This window comes from Eublepharis macularius, chromosome 1 (assembly GCF_028583425.1).
Source record: "Eublepharis macularius isolate TG4126 chromosome 1, MPM_Emac_v1.0, whole genome shotgun sequence".
Taxonomy (NCBI): Eukaryota; Metazoa; Chordata; class Lepidosauria; order Squamata; family Eublepharidae; genus Eublepharis; species Eublepharis macularius.
The window spans coordinates 185,623,957-185,644,846 of NC_072790.1; the positions used below are offsets into that span (position 1 = coordinate 185,623,957).

The 20,890-nt window shown below is 53.7% G+C and overlaps 1 protein-coding gene across 2 annotated transcripts; it reads right to left on the reverse strand.

Annotated features, from left to right (window-relative positions):
• Nucleotides 1–424: 424 nt before the first annotated feature.
• On the reverse strand, nucleotides 425–10,440 carry HLX (H2.0 like homeobox). Of its 2 annotated transcripts, XM_054983785.1 has the most exons (4): nucleotides 9,620–10,440; nucleotides 7,105–7,284; nucleotides 6,118–6,302; nucleotides 425–1,259 (listed from the first exon to the last, which is right to left on the reverse strand). In XM_054983785.1, exons 1-4 carry the CDS (start codon nucleotides 10,143–10,145, stop codon nucleotides 867–869), a joined length of 1,284 nt encoding a protein of 427 aa, XP_054839760.1. In that variant the 5' UTR covers nucleotides 10,146–10,440; the 3' UTR covers nucleotides 425–866. The 2 variants fall into 2 exon arrangements, with proteins under 2 accessions (XP_054839760.1, XP_054839768.1); XM_054983793.1 differs by lacking the exon at nucleotides 7,105–7,284 and having other exon boundaries at nucleotides 9,620–10,438.
• Between the last annotated feature and the right edge of the window lie 10,450 nt (nucleotides 10,441–20,890).

A 20,890-nucleotide genomic window follows, 5' to 3' on the forward strand; every position in this document is an offset into this window, starting at 1 on the left:
ATTAATAATCTGGATTTTTTTAAAAAAATGATCAGTTAACCTACATTTGTGTTTCACCAAACCATTAATTTGTCCAGGATATTAGAAGAAGAGGGAAAGTTCTCCGAAGTGTGACATAATTTACAGTTTTCTAAATAAAACCTACTATGCATTAGTACTCAAACTAAAACTAGTGTGTTCCCAACCATTTTCTCAAACTGGTCACTTTCTTAGGTTGTTGGTGTGTTTTTTTTAAAAAAAAAATCATTCGCCCTATGTGGCAAATTTCTTTTATGAATATAGTTAGCATTGCGAAAAAGAAAGAAAAAGAAAGAAAGAAACTTGGTTTAGCAACTTGCATTATTTCAGATTGGACCAGTCCATCTAAATTATTCTCTCGGTAACAAAAATAGACGGAACAGATTTAGCAAACAATTTATTTACAGTCTACGGTTTTGTTTTTTCAGTGCATTATTTCTTGGCCGGATTATACAATGCAACACATCTGGGAAGGGCTGGGTTGGTAAAAATACTTCACATTGTGAAGAAACTGGGAAGGAGACTCGAACTGGGGTGAGTCGGAGACTGAAAGAGTTAGAAGAGGGAGGCCGAAGGCGTGTTTGTAAGAAGCCCATCTTTTCCCAGGACTATCTGAATGTTTCCTTCCTAACTGCCAGGGCCTGACGCGCAGAGATTCGAGGGCTGGTCTCCTCTCCACAGGCGCCCGACATCCTCCACCTTTGCCTCCCATCTCCCCACCTATGGCAGGCTGTAACATCACATCCACCCAAGGAAGCCGGGGAGGCAAGCACCCCCTGCGCAATCCCGGCGGAGGACGAAAGCTTGGAGCTGGGGCTCCCGGCCAGCGGTGTCCAGAAGGCAGGCAGTCAGGGCGAGTCCCGCAGGCCAAAGGGCGCCTCCTGACCTTGATACAGGCTGGGGGGAGCCGAGAGCGTCTCGGGGTGACTGGCAGTCTCGCAGTCGGCCGGGTGCTGCAGCTGCGGGCTGATGACGGCGCAGTGCCGCTGCAGGGGCTGATCGGCGACGGCCCCAGCATCAGTCCGTTCCACATCGCTGCCGGGCTCCAGCTCCAGGGACTCGGCCTCGCTGCTCTCGCTCTCGCCTTCCGAGCGGCTGGGGCTGCGCTCCGGCTCGCCCTCGCCTGTCGGCACTGCGCCTCCCGCCACCTTCTCAGCCGGCTCCTTCTCCTTGTCCTTCTGTGCCTGCGCCTCCTTGGAGTGCCGCCACTTCATGCGCCGGTTCTGGAACCAGACTTTAACCTGCAGAAAGAGCCACAGGCGGAACTCAGGTCACGCCCACACGATTCGTGGTCACATCCACCGCCGGAGGAAAAGTAGCAACCTCCCCCACTATCGTCAAACATACAAAACCAGATTTGTTGTTTTTAAAAAGTAGAAAGAAAATCTAATCTAATTGAGCCGGGGGAAATCCCTTCAGTTTTTCAGATTTAAAACTGGAGCCATGATTATATAGTAGCAGCTAGAACAGTGCAAGTTTTAAATGTCACAGTTTAATGTCCTCATTTAATCTTTATAAGAGCACCTAAGATATATTCTGAATCTTGTTAACCTCCTGAGGAAACAGAATACTGAGAGGGGCTCACAAAATATTTCAATACATAATGAGACGGGATATCCCGAACTTGCCCTGGGAAAGGCCTAAACCGTCTCCATCTTGTTTCCTTCCATGAAAATAAAGTAATAGGGTGGGCTCCATACAGTACCAAACTGCAGCCCATGGAGAGACCAAGTACCGCCTCCCTTAGTCAAGCCCCCTCCCCCCACACACACAGTTTCCTCCCCCACCATTGGCCCTGCAACGCCACAGTCCTACTGATGGGCAATCTGGCACAAAATAAATGCATACAATTTTGGTTGCCTGACAAAAATCCATTCTCAAGAATGTAAAATTATTTCTGAGGGAAAGAGAAAGAAGGAACCATCTTGCCTGTCCGTATCTGAGTATTTTGTGTCAGCTACTTTATACTGTTGTATTTGATGAATATAATGAGTCCTCCCTGGCATTAGTACATGTTTAAAATGAGCACCTTGAATTACTCTGAAAGCATTTTTAATAGCAGCTGCTGAAAAATGCAAAAAGTTACAAAATAGGTGGCTGTACCTGTAATAAACTGGAAGGAAAAAAGGGGGGCAGAACCCTACAGGATACAAAAATTGATTCTTTATATAATATTTTCAAAATTTCAAAAGTGCAATGTGCTCATAACGCTTCATACAGTGTCTTCAAAGTTTCAAAAATGCAACGAGCTCATAACACTCCATACAAGATTCAGTACATATTACATAAGCAATCTTACAAGGTAGGATGAATAAGAGATGATACCATTTGAAAAACCAATTCATGAAATATTTTCCGGGAGATAATAGCCCGCATAGGCTTAAGTCTTTGTTTGAAGTCAGTTTATCCTTCTATGTTATTATGACTTAAGGTGGAAATATCTTAGTTGTTATTTCATTCCAGCACGGTGCTGAGGTAATTGCCAGTGAGGAAACAAACGTATCATCTACCTTGTAAGATTGCTTATGTAATATGTACTGAATCTTGTATGGAGTGTTATGAGCACGTTGCATTTTTGAAACTTTGAAGACACTGTATGAAGCGTTATGAGCACATTGCACTTTTGAAATTTTGAAAATATTATATAAAGAATCAATTTTTGTATCCTGTAGAAAAATGCAAACAGGCGGTTCCCTTGGCAGCATATGTGCTGATCCACTGGGATCAGTGGACCTCATCGTAAAGGTAAAGACATCAGGGATCGCAGTATTAATCCGGTCCTGTTTATTCTGTCAACCAGCGGAAAAAACCTCCCCTCGTCCTTCCACTTGAGATTTCGTCGGCACAGGAGATCTATTGTTCTAAGGGAGCCGAGTATAGAGGAATTTACATTAATGTATGTTTACCCGAGCTACGCGTTCTATACAGGCCACAGTCAATGCGACCACCTCGCCTAAAGAGAGGTGTGAGATAGTTCTTTTTTTAAAAAAAACACAACCTTTTGTAACCTCTATGGCTTGTCGGGTCTGTTGTGGGTTTTCGATAAACTGTCCTCACCCCATTGTATCAGGCCCAGCCACACATGGAAAGGTAGCCGTTAAGTTGGAATAATCGGTACTGATGCCGAGCATTCAGGGCCTGGAAGGTGCTCGGCTTCAGGTGGATGGTAGCCCGGCTGTTTTCTCTCCGGAGGAGGAGTAATGGGCAAGGGGGTATTTCCTGCTCCCTGATCACTATCCAATACAAAAGTAAGCCCACTTAAACTCATTTAAGTCACAAGAGGGAAGGGAATTCGAATCCGCGCGAGACTGGGCCCATACGTACAATGCAGTGGTACAATACAATCCTATGCACCTCTGTTCGAAAGTAAATTGGCTTCGCTTTCCTCAGTACTGAAAGGGCCTTACTTCCACGAAAGTGCTCATAAGACTGCCCTGAGGCATGGCCTCCAATCCTACCCTTTATTCTTTAGCTGGATCGGGACAAACTTTCCCCGAACTCAAAGCAGTCAGGAAAGCACACACGACGATATTGAGGATAACATGCGCTCTCACGATGCTGCGCAATCCTGGGCATGTCTGCTCAGAAGCAGGGCCCACAACCTTCAGTGGTGCTTAAATCCAGAGGCCCGCGCTGGGGTTTGGGAAACCTCTCAAAGACAATGCACACAGAGCATTTTGTCAAGAAGAGAAAGAACTTTCTCGATGGGAGATAACTTGCTACTTCAGGACAGGCTAAGATTTGCACTGTGAGAGTAACTTCTTCTCCACTCCAGGTATCTGACCCAGAGAGCTCTGGAAAACAGCAAGAGTCCAGTAGCACCAATAAGACGAACAAAATGTGTGGTAAGGTAGGAGCTTTCCTGAGCCACGGCTCACTTTGCGCTCCAAGGCGCATTCCCTGGAAATTTAGGTGGTCTCTAAGAGCCTCGCTACAAGTGACATCTTCCACGCGAAGGGCACTTGATCATTTTCGCAAGTCTTTCTGGGTACTGAAGTCCCTCTCCCACACCCCTTTTCCTTCTGTTCCTTCCCATCTCCGTTAGCACGGCTGCTTGAAGAGACGGAGAAAGCCTACGAGAGCAGCTTTTGCAAATCGTCTTGCTGGGGGGTGGGGAATGCTCTAGAGAAAGCTGACATGTGAAGTCCTCCCCTCTCTGTTAGAACTGTTAGGATCGCTGCCTTAAAAGTCAGAGAAAGCCTGCGTTTGCAAATAGTTTCTCTAGTCGCAAGCCTGCTCTCAATGATCTTTGGGGGCGGGCAGCTGCAACTTTCTAAGCTTTCTCTAGAGTATTCCCCCCCTCCCCGAGCTGCCCGCTGCAACTTTGCTAATCGTCTTGCTCGGGGAGGGGGGGAAATACTCTAGAGAAAGCTTAGAAAGTTGCAGCTGCCCGCCCCCAAAGATCATTGAGAGCAGGCTTGCGACTAGAGAAACTATTTGCAAACGCAGGCTTTCTCTGACTTTTAAGGCAGCGATCCTAACAGTTCTAACAGAGAGGGGAGGACTTCACATGTCAGCTTTCTCTAGAGCATTCCCCACCCCCCAGCAAGACGATTTGCAAAAGCTGCTCTCGTAGGCTTTCTCCCGTGCTAACGGAGACGGGAAGGAACAGAAGGAAAAGGGGTGTGGGAGAGGGACTTCAGTACCCAGAAAGACTTGCGAAAATGATCAAGTGCCCTTCGCGTGGAAGATGTCACTTGTAGCGAGGCTCTAAGGTGCTACGGGCCACTCATGCTCTTCTGCTACAGGCCACCCGCCCCTGAAACTAGCCTCGGGCTAAGGGCTAGAAGAAGCCTGCTGAGTCGTCCTCTATCCCAGCAGCCACGCCCGGCGCCCCTCCTCCTTCCAAGACACCCCCCCCACACACACACACACGGCCTGGTCCTTCCACGGAGGGCGCCTTCTTCCCCTTGCCTCGTTTGCCCCTTTCTCCGCCGGAACACCGAGCCGCGTCCAGCAGCCCTGAGCTTCCCGCCAGAGGCCCCAGCCGGGCCGGATTCTTTTCAAGGGTTCCGGTTCGAGACGGGAGGAGGGGTTTGGCTGCGTCTCCTTCGCGGCTTGCGCTTCACCCCGTCCCCGAGGCTCCGCTCTCCGCCCCCCACCCAAGATCGGACTTTTCCGGCTGGCATTTTCCGCGGGCAGCCAAAACAAACAAGCTGGGCTTCACGGACATAAATCTTCCAGTTAAGCTCTCGTCCTTTCCGCCAGCTCAGTCCATTCAATCGACCTGCATTTACTCAACTGCTAAGCACGAAGCAATCTGGAAATATCTCATATTAGTTCCGCAAAGCTTTACAAAGTGTGTGTGGGGGGGAGACACCAACAGACCTTCGTGTCACGCTGGGCTCTCTTCTGCGCCCACCCACCCCCCATTACAAACATAGAGAGGGTAGGATTTAGGGGCCGCCCACGACCTGCATTTTGCAGCAGCAGGAGGAGCAGCAACAACCAGGGTCTGTGCACAGGGCAGGCTGAAGCCACAAGCAAGAAAATCAGGCCACAGAATGGACTTTCCCAAGTCACATAAGGACGGGTGGAGGGTCACCTTCTTGAAATGCCCCGTGTTAAAATTTCACTGCAGAAAGAAAATCAGCGCAGCAAACAAGCAGAGGGGAGCTGAAGCCCTCTCTCTGCGGTGCTGGTTTTTCTACTTGCATAAAGGATTTTAAAATAGAAATAAGGATTTACATCAGAAATTCACCACTTGCTGCTTGCAAGGAAATACTCCCTTCTCCCCCCCCCCCTCAAGGTACTGCCTTCTGCCCTCCTGAAAAACCAGGGCACATATAGCAGAGCAGAGGTAGCAGAATGGACTGTGACACTGCACACCGCCAAAGGGGTATATGTGTTACATTTTAGTGCCCTTCTACAGGAAAATAAGTAGAAAACTGGCACATGAGATGCTCAGAGAGCATCTTTATTGCTAACACACTAGCTGTTGTAAGTTGGGAGGGGGTTTAAACTATGGGGGAAGCTTCCAAAATAGCAGTCCCCCATCTGAAGTGGCACATTCCATCTTGCTCCCTTTGGCATCCGCCACTTCATTCCTGCAGGGGCCCTGGGAGGGATCGTGTGGCTGGTTAAACACGTGTCACTTACTTGTGCGTCGGTGAGCCCCAACATGGCGGCTAGTTGCTTCCGGTCCGGTTTGGTGACATATTTCTGAATTTCGAAGCGCTTCTCCAGCCCTTTCCTTTGGAGATTGGAGAAAACCGCTCGGGACCAGGAGCGCTTCCGTTTGTAGGTCTGCGGCAGCGTATCTTTGGTGAGCACGGCGTAGGGACCTGCAAGGGAAGCGGAGAGCGCCATTGAACTCGGGGCCGTGGCTGCCCGGCTGGTTGGCTGCCCGACCACCCCCTACGGCCCAGGGCATCCCAGTGCAGGCCGGACTAAAGGTCCTAAGGAGAATCTCGCACTGCATTGCGAGGGCCAGCTGCGGTTTCGTTGGAAACGACACCGTCTCTTCCTTCCGGCCATTTCTTACTCGTTTTGGCCCTCCATCTCTTTGGCTAGCTCGATCCTTTGGAGAGGAGCCATTCAACGGGTCGGCCCTGCTCCCACCCACCGATTCGGCCCGTTAACCCTCGGTCTCCCTCGCTTCTGCTCAGACTCTTCCCAGTCTTCCTGCCCCGTGGATTCTAATGGAACTGAGCTGGGCTGCCGTTTAGTTCAGGCGGAGAGGGGCAAACCCGCGGCCCTGCTCCGGTGTGTGTATGGGGGGGGGGGGGGAATCGGAGGAGAGCATCTGCGCCGGGCCTCAGAAACGGCGCCCATTACAGGCGGCGGCCCTGAGAACGCGAGTGGGGGTCGGCTCTGTCTAAGGGAGCTTGGCCTGGTTAGGATCTTACACACACCCCAGACCGACTGAGCAGTAAGTCCTATTGAACCCGGTCAACCCCAGCCTCACCTTCCCCGTAGCTCTAGTCCGCCAAAGCTTATTGGGGGGCGGGGGGAGTCTTTAAGTCGCCACAGGCTCCGGTTGGGTTCCTTTGAGAGAGATTCACGCGGCTACCGGCTCTGCCCAGTCACCCACCCGCCCCCAATAGCCCTGAGACCCGCAGCTGCGAGGGGAGGAGGGGTGTGTACCTGGGAAAGTGTCTTGAAACTGGTGCTGCACTGAGCTCCGGGGGGTGGCGTTTAAGGGCCCCAAGACCGCGGAGGCCTCGTTCAGGGGCTCGAGAGACGCGAAGAACTGGCCGGCCGAAGGCTGCAAGCCGGGGACGGGAAGCCCGGGTTGGCGGCTGCTGGCTAACAAGGAGGTCAGATCTGCGGGCACAGGAAGGAGGAGAGCGCGGTTAGCAGCCAGGAAGAAAGGCGCGGGGCAGCCCACCCGCCTCCCTGCCAGGCTGCGGCCCACGGGGCTGGCTGGCCTGCTTGGACTAGCGCCAGGCGGATAACAGCGCCAAGGAAGTCCCATTGGGGTCGATAGGGTTTACTTCCACGTAAGTACCCCCAGGACGGCAGACTTCCGTGGCCTTCTCTCTGCGCACAGAACACCACCAGCTTCCATCGATTTGCGCCTAAGGGAGCTCCCGCGGCAGGCTGCGAACCTCGGCACACCAGTTTGGGCATACCAGGTTGGGGATCGGTCCCACTGAAACCACCGGGATTTCAGCTCACGCAGGGTCGGCCTGCCAGTGGAGCCTCGAAATCGCCGCAATAGGTTGCGATCTCCCGGCCCTTATGTGTGTGTGTGCCCTCGAGTAAAGTGCCCTCGAGTAACACTCGACTCATGGCGGCCCCAGTAAGGGGGCTTCCAAGGCTAGTGAGAAGCAGAGGGGGTTTGCCAGTGCCTTCCTCTGCAGAGTCTTCCTGGGCGGTCTCCCATCCAAGTACGAGCCCTCCTTTCTGAGATCTGCCCAGATCGGGCTACCACATGCCGCCTTCCCTCTCCATCCAGGCCCTTGACTGCAGGCTAATCCCAGAGGAGAAACACCGGGCACGCGACTTGGAAACCGGTGGCGCCTTCACTGCCTGGAACCTGACTTGGGCTGCCGTCTCCCACCCCGGCGCTTGGGACGACTGAGCGGATGGAGAGGGAAGGAAGCCGAGGTAATGTGCGGCTTTGGAGGAAGAGAGTGAAGGCTGCGCCCCTTTGAGACGAAGGAAGCCTTGTAAACAGGGTCCTATTTGTGTTACTCGAGGGCCACGTCTTGCCCCAATCCCAGGATTAGATTTACTCTCCAATGAGCATCCCAATTAAAGCAAAAATCCAATTAATTTGGCAGATGCGTTTGCTTGTGTTCTTATGGCTCCGTCACCCGCAGCTCTGCATACTCGGAGTTCTCTTCGCCAAGAAAAGCCCGCCGTAGCTGTGTGTGGGGACGCCTACGCACCACATGCCTGCAGAGGTTAAGGCCACGGATCTGAACCAAAAGGCTCCAGCTCATGAAAGCCAATCGCGCCCATAGTCGTGAAGGTGCCGCAAGACCCAAGGGGGCACTTCTAAAGGCGCCCAGAGTTCGGGCCCCCCCAGGGTTTCAGTCCCGGAGAGTCTCCTTAATCAGGCGCTGAACCCGGAGAATAAATACAACCATTTTTTAAAAAAAATCCTCCCGGGCCAAGGAAACTCAAGAGAACTCAGTCAGCATTTTCCCCCCAAACAGAATAGTCAAACCGAGCAACCACCTTCACTTTTGCTTAACAATCCATGAAAATTTTAACGCTGACTGCTGCCCTATGCGGCGTTCATCCCGTGGCAGCAGGCAGGCCTGGGTCTAAAGAGGCGAGGCTGCATTTCTTCGCACACTTCCAAGAGAATTAGCCCCGCTGAATTCAGCGGGACTTACTTCTGAGTAAATGTGCACAAGTCGCACGATCGGAGCGTGCCTACTGCTTAGCCGCTTGTTTTAGTCATTTGGTTTTTACAGACCTCCCAAGAATTCCTGGCAGCGCACCGGCTTCCCTCTCCGAACTTTGCGAAATATTTTAGGCCAAGAAACGGTGACCGGGTCGTCCCCCACCCCCGGGGCGATCTACACGGCAGAGTAGGGATTTGAACCCAGGTCTCTCCTGACTGGTCCAGTCAGCACTTTAACCGCTGCGGTAAACTGACAGGCCTTGTTTGCAGAATTCGTCTTAACTGCAATGTGGAAATCAAGGGGACTTACTTCCAAGTTCAGAAGGGCCGCTGCCCTGATTCTCTCTCTCTCTCTCTCTGATGCTTTCTCAGGAATCGGCCTCCGGATTGCTCAACTTTTCGGTTCCCTTGAGCAAGCCCATAAATATCTGAGCGTTTGGTTCCCCACCCTCCATCTGCTTTTTAAAGTAGCATTTGCTTAGGGTAGCCGCTCGTCTTTTGTAAGTGTGGTCATGACCCGGGGGTGATGGTGGTACCAAGACACGGCCCGGAGAAGGCGACCCAAATTGCCCCTTCCCTCCACTCCTGGGGCCTGAAACTTAAGTGGGTAAATTTTGGGAAGGGCTGGGGGCCTGTAGAGGACAGTGACCTGAGAGGTTTTGAAATACCAAAACAAGGTTCTTCTCGACGTTTCTTGCTGCCAAAGCGTCCCCCCGCCACACACACACACCCTTCCCCGTTATAACAGCAAATCTGACAGCGCACCCGCCTTCAGGGCCCAGCCCCTCCGGCTGTCTCTACCTCTTAGCGTGTTGCTTTCCTTGACTTTCGGGTCAAACTCGGCAGATAAAATGCGATCAATCCCAAATTTCAAATCTTTGCTGGACGGAGCAGGAGCTGAGCCGGGCGGAGTCTGGTGGTTTTGGCCCCTGCCGGGGACTGGAGACGTTCCGGCGGGAGGTCGGTGGTGCGGAGGATGCGAGTAAGCGGCCGAGAGCCTGGCGGGGAAAGCGACTGCCGAGTCCGGGGCCACCACGGGCGTGGGCCTGAGCGGGGATCCCGCGGCGTGGAACTGCGCGTGGGCGTGGGCGGCGCCGAGGTGGGCAGCCAGGCTGGCCGAGGAGCCCCCGGCCAGGCCCTCCACCCCGGCCTCCCCTGCGGCGGCGGCGGCGTGCAAGATGTCCGCGATGCAGAAGGAAGGCTTCTTGATCCCCGACGGGTCCACGGGGAAGCAACCGCCGCTGCCTGGGCCCGCCGGAGCGCAATATGCCGCCGACCAGAGGCTGAAGTTAGAGGCGTAAAAGGGGGCCAAGCCGGCCGTGTACATCCTGCTGGTCCTCCGCTCTCGGTCCCCGCAGGAGGCCGCGATCGTCCCCGGCAGCACCGTGGGAATCGCCTCCTGCGCCCGCCGGCCAAGACCTCAGAGCCCAGACGCCTCTCGGCCCGGGCGCATCGCTGGCGGCGGCGGCGAGAGGAGGCCACGCAGCGCACCAGGCAGCAGCCGCCGCGGGCAAGGCAGGCGCGTCAAACCAAATAACAACAATCCGCAAAAAAAGCGAAGGAGGAACTCCCCTCGCGGGGCGGAGAAGGGGGGCGCCGAGCCTCCTCCCCGGCCGCGCAAAGGCCGCTCCCCGCCGCCGCCGCCGCCTACCCCCTTTTCCCAACGCAGCGCGCAGAGACGCCGAAAAGAGCCTTTCGCGTAGAATTGATTGGGCAGCGAGCGGCCAATCAGAGCACCGGGGGCTGGCAGGCGAGGAGAGGAGAGGCGCGCGAGCCCCGCCCACGCCCCGCCTGCTGGGACGCCGCGCTGGAGGCGCAGAAGGAGGGACGCGGCCGGCCGGTTTCCCTTAGGAGGACTTTCCGGGGCCCAGGCCAGGCTGGCCGGGTCGGGTCAGATCTCTGCTGCTAAGCACGGCCGACCCACAGGGTCGGCCCTGGTCTGTATTTGGATGGGAGACCCCCGCGCCAATGGCAAGCCACCTCTGAAGGGCTCTCGCCTTGAAAACCCCGGAGGGTCGCTCGAAGTCGGTTGCGACTTGAGGGCACTTCCCACCCCAGGAAGAAGCCAGCTTTTCCATCACGGGCCCGGTTATTCCGCTGTGTCAAATTAAGGCGGCCCTGCCTGCCGAGCAGCTTCTGCTCAGAGGTCTCCATCCTCTTCACGAAGGAAAAGGGGGCGGGCGGGCGGGAGGAAGCCCTCTCCACAGGCGCTCGAGGAGCAGGCCAGCCCGGCGGGGGCGGGGGGGGGTTTGAGGGAAGGAGGAGGAGCGAGCGGCCGAGTCGTCCCGTGGAAGGCGTCCAGCATCCCTGCGTCGCTTCCAGCGATCTTGCTGAAGTTAAGCAGGGCCGGATCTGGTCAGTGCCCGGATCGGAGACCTCCGGGGTGTGTTGGAAAGAAGGCTGGAAGAAACGCGGGGCTGAAATGTAATTAATAAATCAAATAAAGCACGGCTAGAATCGCACGCCCTGATGTTTAAAAGACGCGCTAAAATGCATGGCAATGCGCCATACAGGGACGTTTAGGGCAACGCAACTTTTTGCTTCTGAAAGTCGACGGGGTTGGATCCACATCAGTGAGACTTAATGGGTGTGTAATAAAATGTACAGGGTCAGTCCGATCCAAGGGGTGCTTACTCAGAAGTAAGATGGGGGGGTACGATGCACTGAGAGTTAACTAGTTAATTCGAAAGCCCAAAATACTTGTTTTTGTTTTTTTTTTACTTGGTTTATACTCCAGTAGGGACCCAAATAGGGAACCAAAGCAGCGTACATAGTTCTCATCTTTTCCGTTCTTTCCCTGCAGCAACCGGGTGTGGAAGATTAGCCCGAGTATGTGTGACCGGCCTCGTTTTACCCAGAGAGCTTCGCTAGCAGAATGAGGAATCGAACCAGGGTCTCCCAGTTCCTAGCGAAGGTTTACGGTGAAATTAGAGGCCAAAATCAATTTAAAATAGGGTTGCGTCCCACTATGGAGATTGCCTCTAAACAGACAAGATTTTTGTTTACAGATTGCCTTTTTTTTACCAAAAAAAAAGCTATAGCATCTGTTTTACCACTTCCACTATTTACAAGAGCTCAAAATAAATGTTCAACACTCCAAAGGGAAGGGAAGAGGATAAGACAAAGTTTAGGAATTAGGGGGGCGGGACTTGCCATCTGTTTAACCACTTGAAATTACATATACCAATATACAAAAATATACAAACATTTCCTGCGGGCTTGTAGAAGGAACTACAGGGGGAGGGGAAATCCCATTAATTTCAGAGAGATTTCTGTTTAAAGATATTTTCCTTTCGATAGTGCTTTTAAAAACAAACCTAGAAGTTATACGATTTCCCACTCCACTTACAGCAACGCATTCCTGCTAATGTTCGACTGAGTATATATACTCTGCGCTCGGACAGGCCAATGGGTGAAGTCTGACGAAGCGGCTCATCGTAGACTTTTAATGCTACCAGAGATCCGTCCAGCAATTAAATGTGTTTCCCAGTTCCCAGTGGACTGTTGAAGAAGGCGCCCTTCTGCCCTCAGAGTCCAGACAGATGCCCGGAGCCCGGCTTTTGTAGCCTTTTGAGCAACAGCAGGGAGGCGCTTCTAGTTAAAACTATGTCATATAGCCGGAAGTGAAATCTATTGAAGTCAGTGGGTTAGAAGGCTGTGGCCGTGTTTAGGTCTGCAATGTAGTTCTGCTGGACTCTGCTAGCAACCTCACCCCCCCCCTTTCCCTCGGACTTAACCCAATTTTCATTCCTCGGTCCTCAACCGGATTCGGCTAGTTTAAATCATATCACTTCAATGCCGCATCTTATTTTTTCAGCACATGGGCTGCTCTTGCAATGCCCCCCACAATAAAGCAGAGGTATAAAAAAATAAGGGCGAGTGGCACCCTATGCATATTTTACTTCCTAGAAAAATGTCTATGATCGGCCTACACGCTTGCTTGCTTCTTTTCCTAAGCAAGATCCAAAATTCTGCATTGGAGTTTCCCCCCACAAAGATAAGTGCTGGTGATTCATCACTCGGGGAAGTAGATCCCATCTCACCTCGCAGACGCTAGAAAGGGCCTATGTCTGGCGACCTCTGTCCACGCTGACCAAAAGCTCCGTCCCACATCGCTGACCTTCTGGGGCTGAAAAATCAGTGGAATAAAACCTTTCCTGCGTGCGCAGTTGGGGAGAACCTGTGGGATGACACCGGAGCAAATACCCAGGTAACAAACAGCAGCGGTTTCATAAAGCAGGCTGCATGTATATCCTTCATCGACGGGCCTCCTCCTCCTAAATGCGGCTCAGGCCAAATAGTCCAGAGGCGCAAAACCCCCAACGCAGCTCTTAACCAGTTAAAAACGCTGTTTTAGGCGGCAAGACATCTTGTAAAGTCCCCAAGTGCAGGGAGTACTTTAATGACAACTTCATCCAGAGCTCCAATTGCATTTAAGACGATTTCGAAATATAAATTCCATTTAATGGAACATGAATAAAAAATAAATTTATGTATTTTAAAATAAATTTATTTATTTAACAATAAATAAAAATTTAAAGGAACGAAATGCCATTGGACTTGGTGGGATTGTTTCAAGAAGAAAATGATTCAGATCAGTTTGGCAAAAAGCGAGAAGCGCGATTCAGCAAATGAGGCTTTGGGCCTCTGGCTCCCATTCATTTCTAAAGAAAATAAACCCACGTTTAGCTCTTGCCCAGTGAAACCAGCGCTTTTAAACTTAGGATCTCGGCCTCAGCATTTCGGTGCAACCCAGCTCTACGGTGCAATTTGCCTTCGAGTTGAAGGCAAATTTAAAGAAAACGTTATGAATGCTTAATTGCCCCACGACTGTGAGGCGGCCGGGGCGTTTTCGGGGGGCAGCGCCCGGCTGCAGCCTCTCCCCGGCCCGGCTCAGAAGGCGGCGGCTGAGCCGAAGTAGATCGCCAGTTGCCCGCATGCGCAGACGTGTCATTCTGGCGAAAGCTCCAAACGCAAACTAAAGCGCTGAAGTGTGTGTGTGTTGGGGGGGGGGCGGTTGTCTTGTGCATGCAAAGGCCACTTCCCATTAAATTATTCAAGAATGTGGCCTGGCTAAACCAAGTCAGGCAGTAGTATTACGAAAATCGTTGCAGATTTTCTTACGAATACACGTATTTATGCTAGAGTACGAATTGCAACAGATCGACTGAAAACCAGATACTTCAGGACTGTGAATTCGGATCTGTTTTGCGTGGGTGACAGTTTTGCCTGGGGCGGGGAGAATAAACCATCCAAACAGGTGAAATTATATCCCTTCTGAAAATCAGAAATATATACATTCTATTAAATGTTGCCTCGTTTGATTTTTTTTTCCTTCAGGGGCAAAACTCGGCCTAATCAGGCTTTGGGCCTCTGGCTCCCAGCCACACCCGGGCACTTTTGGAGAAATCTCTTGCTGAAAGGAAACTGCTTCACAACCTAACCGAACCTTCTTTGTATATTCGCGATAATGGGAGGTGGGGAGGAAAGATGCAGGCAAACCCCTCCGTTAGCTTTTCAGTGTCTACGGATGTTTAAAAATAGCTCGTAGGAAATACTCGCCTAAATATGGGACAATCATACGGCTTGACCTAGGACCCCTGTTTGTACGGAAGAGTGGAGGGAAGCTGGCTCTTCGCGGGGTGAGAGAGAGGTTTTTAAAGAGTCTCCCAGAGGCACAATTACCAAGGGTGGGGTGTTGTTTTTTAAAAATCGAATCGTTTGTCTCCAGAGACTCGAGAGCCAAGAACTTTCGCCCACAGCGAGACATTCCTTTAGTCTTAGGAAAGGCGATACTTCTTTACGCCCAGCACAATGGAGCTGGCCGAATTCACGGCCGCCTGGCGGTACGACGGTTGCGCTAGCTTAGGTGCCTTTAGAGATACGACTGGGCTCGTCATGCAGGGGGGATCTCCCAGGGGCCGCGAGACACTTTCTGTAGAGAGGCCGATGCCCTAAAGACCGATAGAAGGGCAGCCATCGACAATGCCCGGCTTGAGAGCATCCAAAAGCACCGGCCGGCCACAGAAGGCTACCTGTTCAAGGCCGACCTTGGTGCGATCCGGCAGCTCTCTCCTCTTCCTAGCTAGAAGCCCCGGGCCCATTCTCGGCTCGGCTGACCCATTGCAAGTCGCTCTCCAACTGGTCGGCACTGCGCCTCCCAGGCCCTAATCCACGTGGGAATTGCAGTCCCAGAGCCTGATCCCAGCAGTCCTTACTCCGTGCCCTCTCCTTTTCTACAGATCCATTCATTCGTTTATTTACCACACTCCTAGGTCGCCTTTCCACCCGATAGGCTCCCCAAGATGCAAAGGACTGCAACTTCATTAAAAAAAAAAAAGCACCCCTCTCCCTGAAATAGAGTGTGAGGATCGCCGAACAGCCTGCAGAATGTGAATCCCCCCAACAGCCGTGTGTGGGCCTCACACCCTGCCCCGTGTCCGAGGAGGAGGGCAACCCGGCCTTTCCCTTGGTCCTCCCAGCGCAAGCGCTTCCAGGCCAGAACCGTCCCCTCCGCCTCCTCTTGCCACAGCGATGTCGATGGGGAGCAAGGGCGTGCCAGGAGGGCTGCTGTCCCCCGAGCGCCAGCCCTTCCGCGGGACTCAGTGCCCAGGCCGGTTCTTCCTCCTCCCGGGGGAGGCCCAAGGCAGAGCCCGCCGGCAAGGAGCGGGGCTCCCAGGCCAAGCGGGCGGACTCCCAGGGGGCTGCTCTTGAGATGTGCCGCGGGCTCACCGGGGCCCTGAGGCTGCCGAAGAAGAAGGGCTGGCCTCGGGACCTTTCGCCCCGGGCGCCGCTGAGCAACTGCCCTCCTCACGCTGCCCTGGCTGGCTCAGAGCAAAGGCCCCGCCGGCCGTGGCCAGACAGAGGTTCGGGGAAAGGCCTTGCCGGCAGGTGAGGATCCGGCAGACCCGAATCCCCCTTCTCAGGGCGCGGCCTCGGCTGGCGGGCCACTCCGGCGCGGGCTGGTCTCGCTCGCTCTTTGGAAAGGGGTTCGGATCACCAGGAGGCGAGCGAATGGGCGAGAGCGCCGGCGGCGACGGCGAATCCTCTTGCCGCAAACACCTGCCGGGCCGAGTCTTTCAGCAGCTCGCAGGCAGGGCGGCCCTTGGCCACGCCCTCCGGACAACCAGGCGGCGCAGCCCAGAAGGCCGCCGGCAGCAGCCGAGGCCGCAGGGCAGGCGATCCAGCGCTGACGAGGCCGCCAGCGCCTGGGATCCGGCGCCTGCTCAGACGACTGTAGGGCGGGACGGGACGGGACGGGCCCCCCGGCCTGCAGCGGGCAGCCCCATCTGTTCGAAGGGGCTCCAGTGCCCAGGCAGTATGCACAGGTCGGCTGCAGCCTTACTAGCTTCGCCCCACCTTCCCGTTCGGCTTTTGGTACCCGCCGGAACTCTCGAAGTCAGAGAGTTTCTGAGCGTGTGCAGAGTGCATTCACAGCTAAGAAAGCACATCTGCGAGGCACGCAGGTATGGGTATGACCCTGCTTAGCTTCCGAGGTCTAAGGAGATTGGCTCTGCTCTGCTCTGTTGCCAGACGCAACAGGAGTCACCAGGATCTCTCCTGGTCAGCGGTAGTTATGCCCAAGCAGGCTGAGACCTAGCAATTCCCTTGGCTTAGGGCGGGAGGGAGAGCGGGGCTGCGCTTCGAAGCGTGCCCTGTGGCTGGCCATCCCGGGCTTCGCAAGAGGAAGAGGAGAGTTTCTCGCTTCCGCCTTTCTACACCTAATTCTGGTCGGTGTGTGCGCGTGTGGGGGGCGGGGGGGGGTGCTCGTGTGGTTATTTGAAAATCGTGTGGCGGCGGTTATTCTCGATCGACCATTACGAAATGCCACGGCGGCCCGTGTCTTGGGTGAACTGCATGAGCGGCTCAGTGGGACTATCCCACAACCAACTACCAAGGAGCTAACAGAGCCTCGTGCGAGAAAGGAAGGAGCCGGTACCGCGACTCAGCCGTGGGGCATCTGCTTTGCATGCAGACCACGAGTTCGGCCTCGGGTATCTCCCCTTGAAGGGACCCGGTTCTAGGCGATGTGGAGGATCGGAAACCCCGTGGGAGGCTTTCAGTCTGAGTAGACAAGGTGACTGGGATTGTGGGATCAGACATCAATCCCAAATGTCAGAAGAGATCTTATTAATTCTCTCCTAGTGACAGCTAGGAGTGCCTTAGCAACCAAATGGGAAGACCAATCTCCACCAACCACAGAACTTTGGTTTACAAAAATTTGGAACCACCTAATAACGGAAAAGGTAACATAATCTTCACCAGACTGAATGTCACTTTTCAGGATCAAACTTCTGGGAAAAATGGTTCCCACTCTACAAATATATAGAAGCAAAAGAACTGCAACCTCTCTCCTTTGATGTATTAATGTCAAAACACTGTGTTAATATTTTATGAGTGAAATGTATTATATTGGATTGTTGTTTAATTGTTGTTATAGTTCAAACTGAATAAAATATTTTTTTAAAAAAAAGAATAGACGAGGTGGCCTTGGCAGATCGCCAGTGGTAGGTACTTATCCCGAAGTAATCTCCACACAGGGAGAGGATTGTCGCTGCAGGAGCCTGAGGGCGCCGAACGAAGGGCGCCTGGCAGAGGCCCTGCAGCCCCACGTCACACCACACCTGCCGGGGAGCTGCACTGAGGCAGCCTAAGACCTCTTCTCGGCCTCTCCTTCCGCAAGGGGGTCCGAGCCCCGGAGCCTGCTCTCAATGCCCGGGGCTCAGCGGCGACGAGGAAGAGGCTGCCTGTGAGCCCCACCCGGGAAGCTGCCCGCCACCCACAGCCAGGCTGGTCCACTCCGAATCCCCAGGCGAGACCAGAGCCCAGCCCTTGTGCTGGGGCCGCGCAAAGGCTCACGACGACAGCATCAGCAGCAGCATCCCCGTGAGATCTCTGGAACCCGGCGCCCTTAGCAGCTCCGCCCCGAACGGCAACCCCCCACCCCGTCCCTGAGTGGCCGGGACGGGATCCCGCAGTCGGATGCTGCGAGGAATCGGGGCTCCGGCGGTTGTTGTGACACCCCCTGGCACGGCCTCAGAAGCCCGGGAAGCGAAATGCTGCCTGAGGCGGGAAATCCCATTGAGGGACCCGGGCCCGATCACGGCAACGGCTGGCGCCCCCCGCCGGCCGAAGGCGCCAGCAGGCAGCGCGGAGGGCGCGGCGCCCTGAGGGCCGCCCCTGTGAGACCCGGGCAGGCAGGCCGCCCGGCCGCCCGCTTCTTCTGCCCAGGCGAAGGAGAAGAAAGTGCAAGCAGGAAGGCCGAGCGCCTTGCCACAGCGCGGGTCATCTCCTGTTTGTGCTCGGCTCCGAGGCGGCCTAAATGAGCGGATGTGCCTGCCAGATTGGCTGCCCAAAATAGAAGCCGCTCCAGTATTTTAGGATCCAGCAGAAATCCTTATTTCTTCCGGAGGGAGAGAGAAAAAACTTCATAATGAGCCGGAGCACTTCCCTTTTCAATATTTGTGCAACTTTATCTCCACCAGCAAGTTGCTCGGATGACGCAAATCCGCCCCTGTGTATTACAACTACAAAAATAAAGTCAAGGAAATCAATTCCCTTCTAGCAATGAAAACATAAATATACAGCTGCGACTTTCCCCTTTAATCTTGCCTTCCGGGGGACTTCGCAGAAAGGCCCAAATGAACTCAGATGGGAACTTATCCTAGCCAGGCAGATGGGGTAGGATCTCGGCAAGGGGGCCCTGGGAGAGGTTTTGGAGGGGAGGGCCCGCCTAGTTTAAACAATAAGCCCTACAATCATTCCAATGTGTCCATCCTCTCTTCTAAAAGAAAGGAGATTATTTCACACAGGGAAGCGTTTGTCCCTGTGGCTGGACACTCCTCGGTGGGAGTTTTCCTATTGACTTTACTGAGATGTAGATTAAACTAGTATTTTTAGCACTCGATTTTGCTTTCTAATGTCCTGTCCTCGACTCCTAATAGTTCCATCCAAATCAATGCCATTTCCCCACCCAGTAAACGGGTCCTTGGGATTGCAAGCTACGTTTAGGATCGGGGCCAGCGTCATGGCGTCTCAGCTAATTTATATTTTCCCAGTTTTCTAGCCGAATAGATATAAATAAATATGCCCTAGTCAGAATCAGCTTTATCAATCAATCCTCAAAAGTTTCTAATAAAAGGGGAATCACTGGGGAATAGATATATGAACAAATACATTATAAATATTAGGATATTAAGTATTCAGGAGTGCGTCCAATACCTGTAAGTCCTAACCTCTTCCCGTCTCTTTCCTGACTATTCCATGTCAATGCACTCGTGTCTCACACACATTCTCATGGGCTTCTAGTAAGTCTGCGAGGCAGCTTTAGAAGTCCTTGGGCTCAGAGTCCGTGGGGCTGAGTGGGCTGGCTTACGCGTACAAGTGCAGACACTCAGGCCCATCCTGCTCTTCCTTGGCCTGTTGCACCACCAGGGCGCTCCGCAGAAGGCCCCGCCAAAGCAGCCTGATCTAAGGCTTCTTTGCTCAGAAGACGCTCCAACCGAGTCCCAGCAGGCCTGGCTCACAAGTCAGCGTCACAGAACTGGCGCTTTCCAAGCGCTTTGCGTGGTCTGGGCTGAGTCCCTTGATCGATGGGCCGCGGCCATTATCCCGCCTCCAGACTTTTTAGTATGGATAGCTATGGGAGATCAAAGGATCCCGACGGAAGCCCGCTTTGGTTCACAAAAGCTCCCGCCGGAATCAACCTCGTTAGTCTTTAAAGGGTTGCCGGACTTCTGTTTAACTTCTCTCTCAGTGGACTTTGGCTGTTTTCACACAGGTTGGATAATGCACTTTCAATGCACTTTGGAGATCGGTTGCAACCGGGTTTTCCTGCGCTGAAAAAGCAAAGCATTACCCAACCAGTGAAAACAGAGTTCGCCGCCCTTTAAACTTGCCCTGAATTCCCAAGGCCTCTAGAAGAAGAGCTGTCCTGATTCAGGCGACTCTAATCAGCCAAGTTATTGGGCCGGATCCGTCAATGAAAGTTGAAAGGGGGGATGGTCCCTAGGAAATTTAGCCTCGTTTAATGGGATTGGCGTCCCATCAGACTCCACGGATTGCAGCCTTTACTCCAGAGGACGCAGCTACTGCGCACACCTCCTGGAAAGCCACGCCAGTCAATATGTTTATAACTGTGAGGGCCCGGAGGCACCAGCGTTCCCGGGAAGGCTCCTTTGCCTTGAACTTCGGCGCAAGCATGCCGGAAAGGGGCATGAATCGCTGCTTTTGCCGGGCAGGGCAGGGCAGGGCAGCCCTGGCGGGGACGGAGACAGTTGACCATTGACTCGGAAGCGAGTCGCACCTCGGCCAGGCAGGCTTTCCCCATCAGTAAACGAGCTTACGCCTGGGGTGCCAGCGCGTCGCTTCAAACGACGGCAAGGCAGAGGTCCGGAGAGAGGAAACCAAAGCCAAGCGATCCACGCTCGGGAGCGCTTCCAGTCCTGAAGGGGCTTGGGCTGGATTCGAGCTTCGGGGCGTCCGCGGCTCTCCTGCAGGGCGGCTGGTCAAGAGGCCTCTTTGAAGCGGCCGGGCAGCCCCCGCAGGCCCAGGTGGCCAGAATAAACTTTCTCGCCGTTGCCCTCCAATGCTTTTACAACAACAACAACAACAACAACAACAACAACAACAACAACAATATTCGATTTATATACCGCCCTTCAGGACAACTTAATGCCCACTCAGAGTTTACAAAGTGTTATTACCCCACAACAATCACCCTGTGAGGTGGGTGGGGCTGAGAGAGCTCCAGAGAACTGTGACTCGCCCAAGGTCACCCAGCTGGCTTCAAGTGGAGGAGTGGGGAATCAAACCCGGCTCTCCAGATTAGAGTCCCCTGCTCTTAACCACTACACCAAACTGGCTCTCTTATCTCGCTGCAAAAGCCTCTGTGCAGCGCTCCGGAAAGCCTCCACCGTCAGCTCTCGGTTAAACCCTGGTGGCTGGCTTGGCTTTCCCCAGTCACGCCACCCCCTTTCCCGGCTCCACAACCATCCTGTAGTCTTATGCTACAATCGGGGTTTCGATTTCCGTGCCTTTGGGGGGCGTCCCAAGATAAGTCGAGGTCTCTCG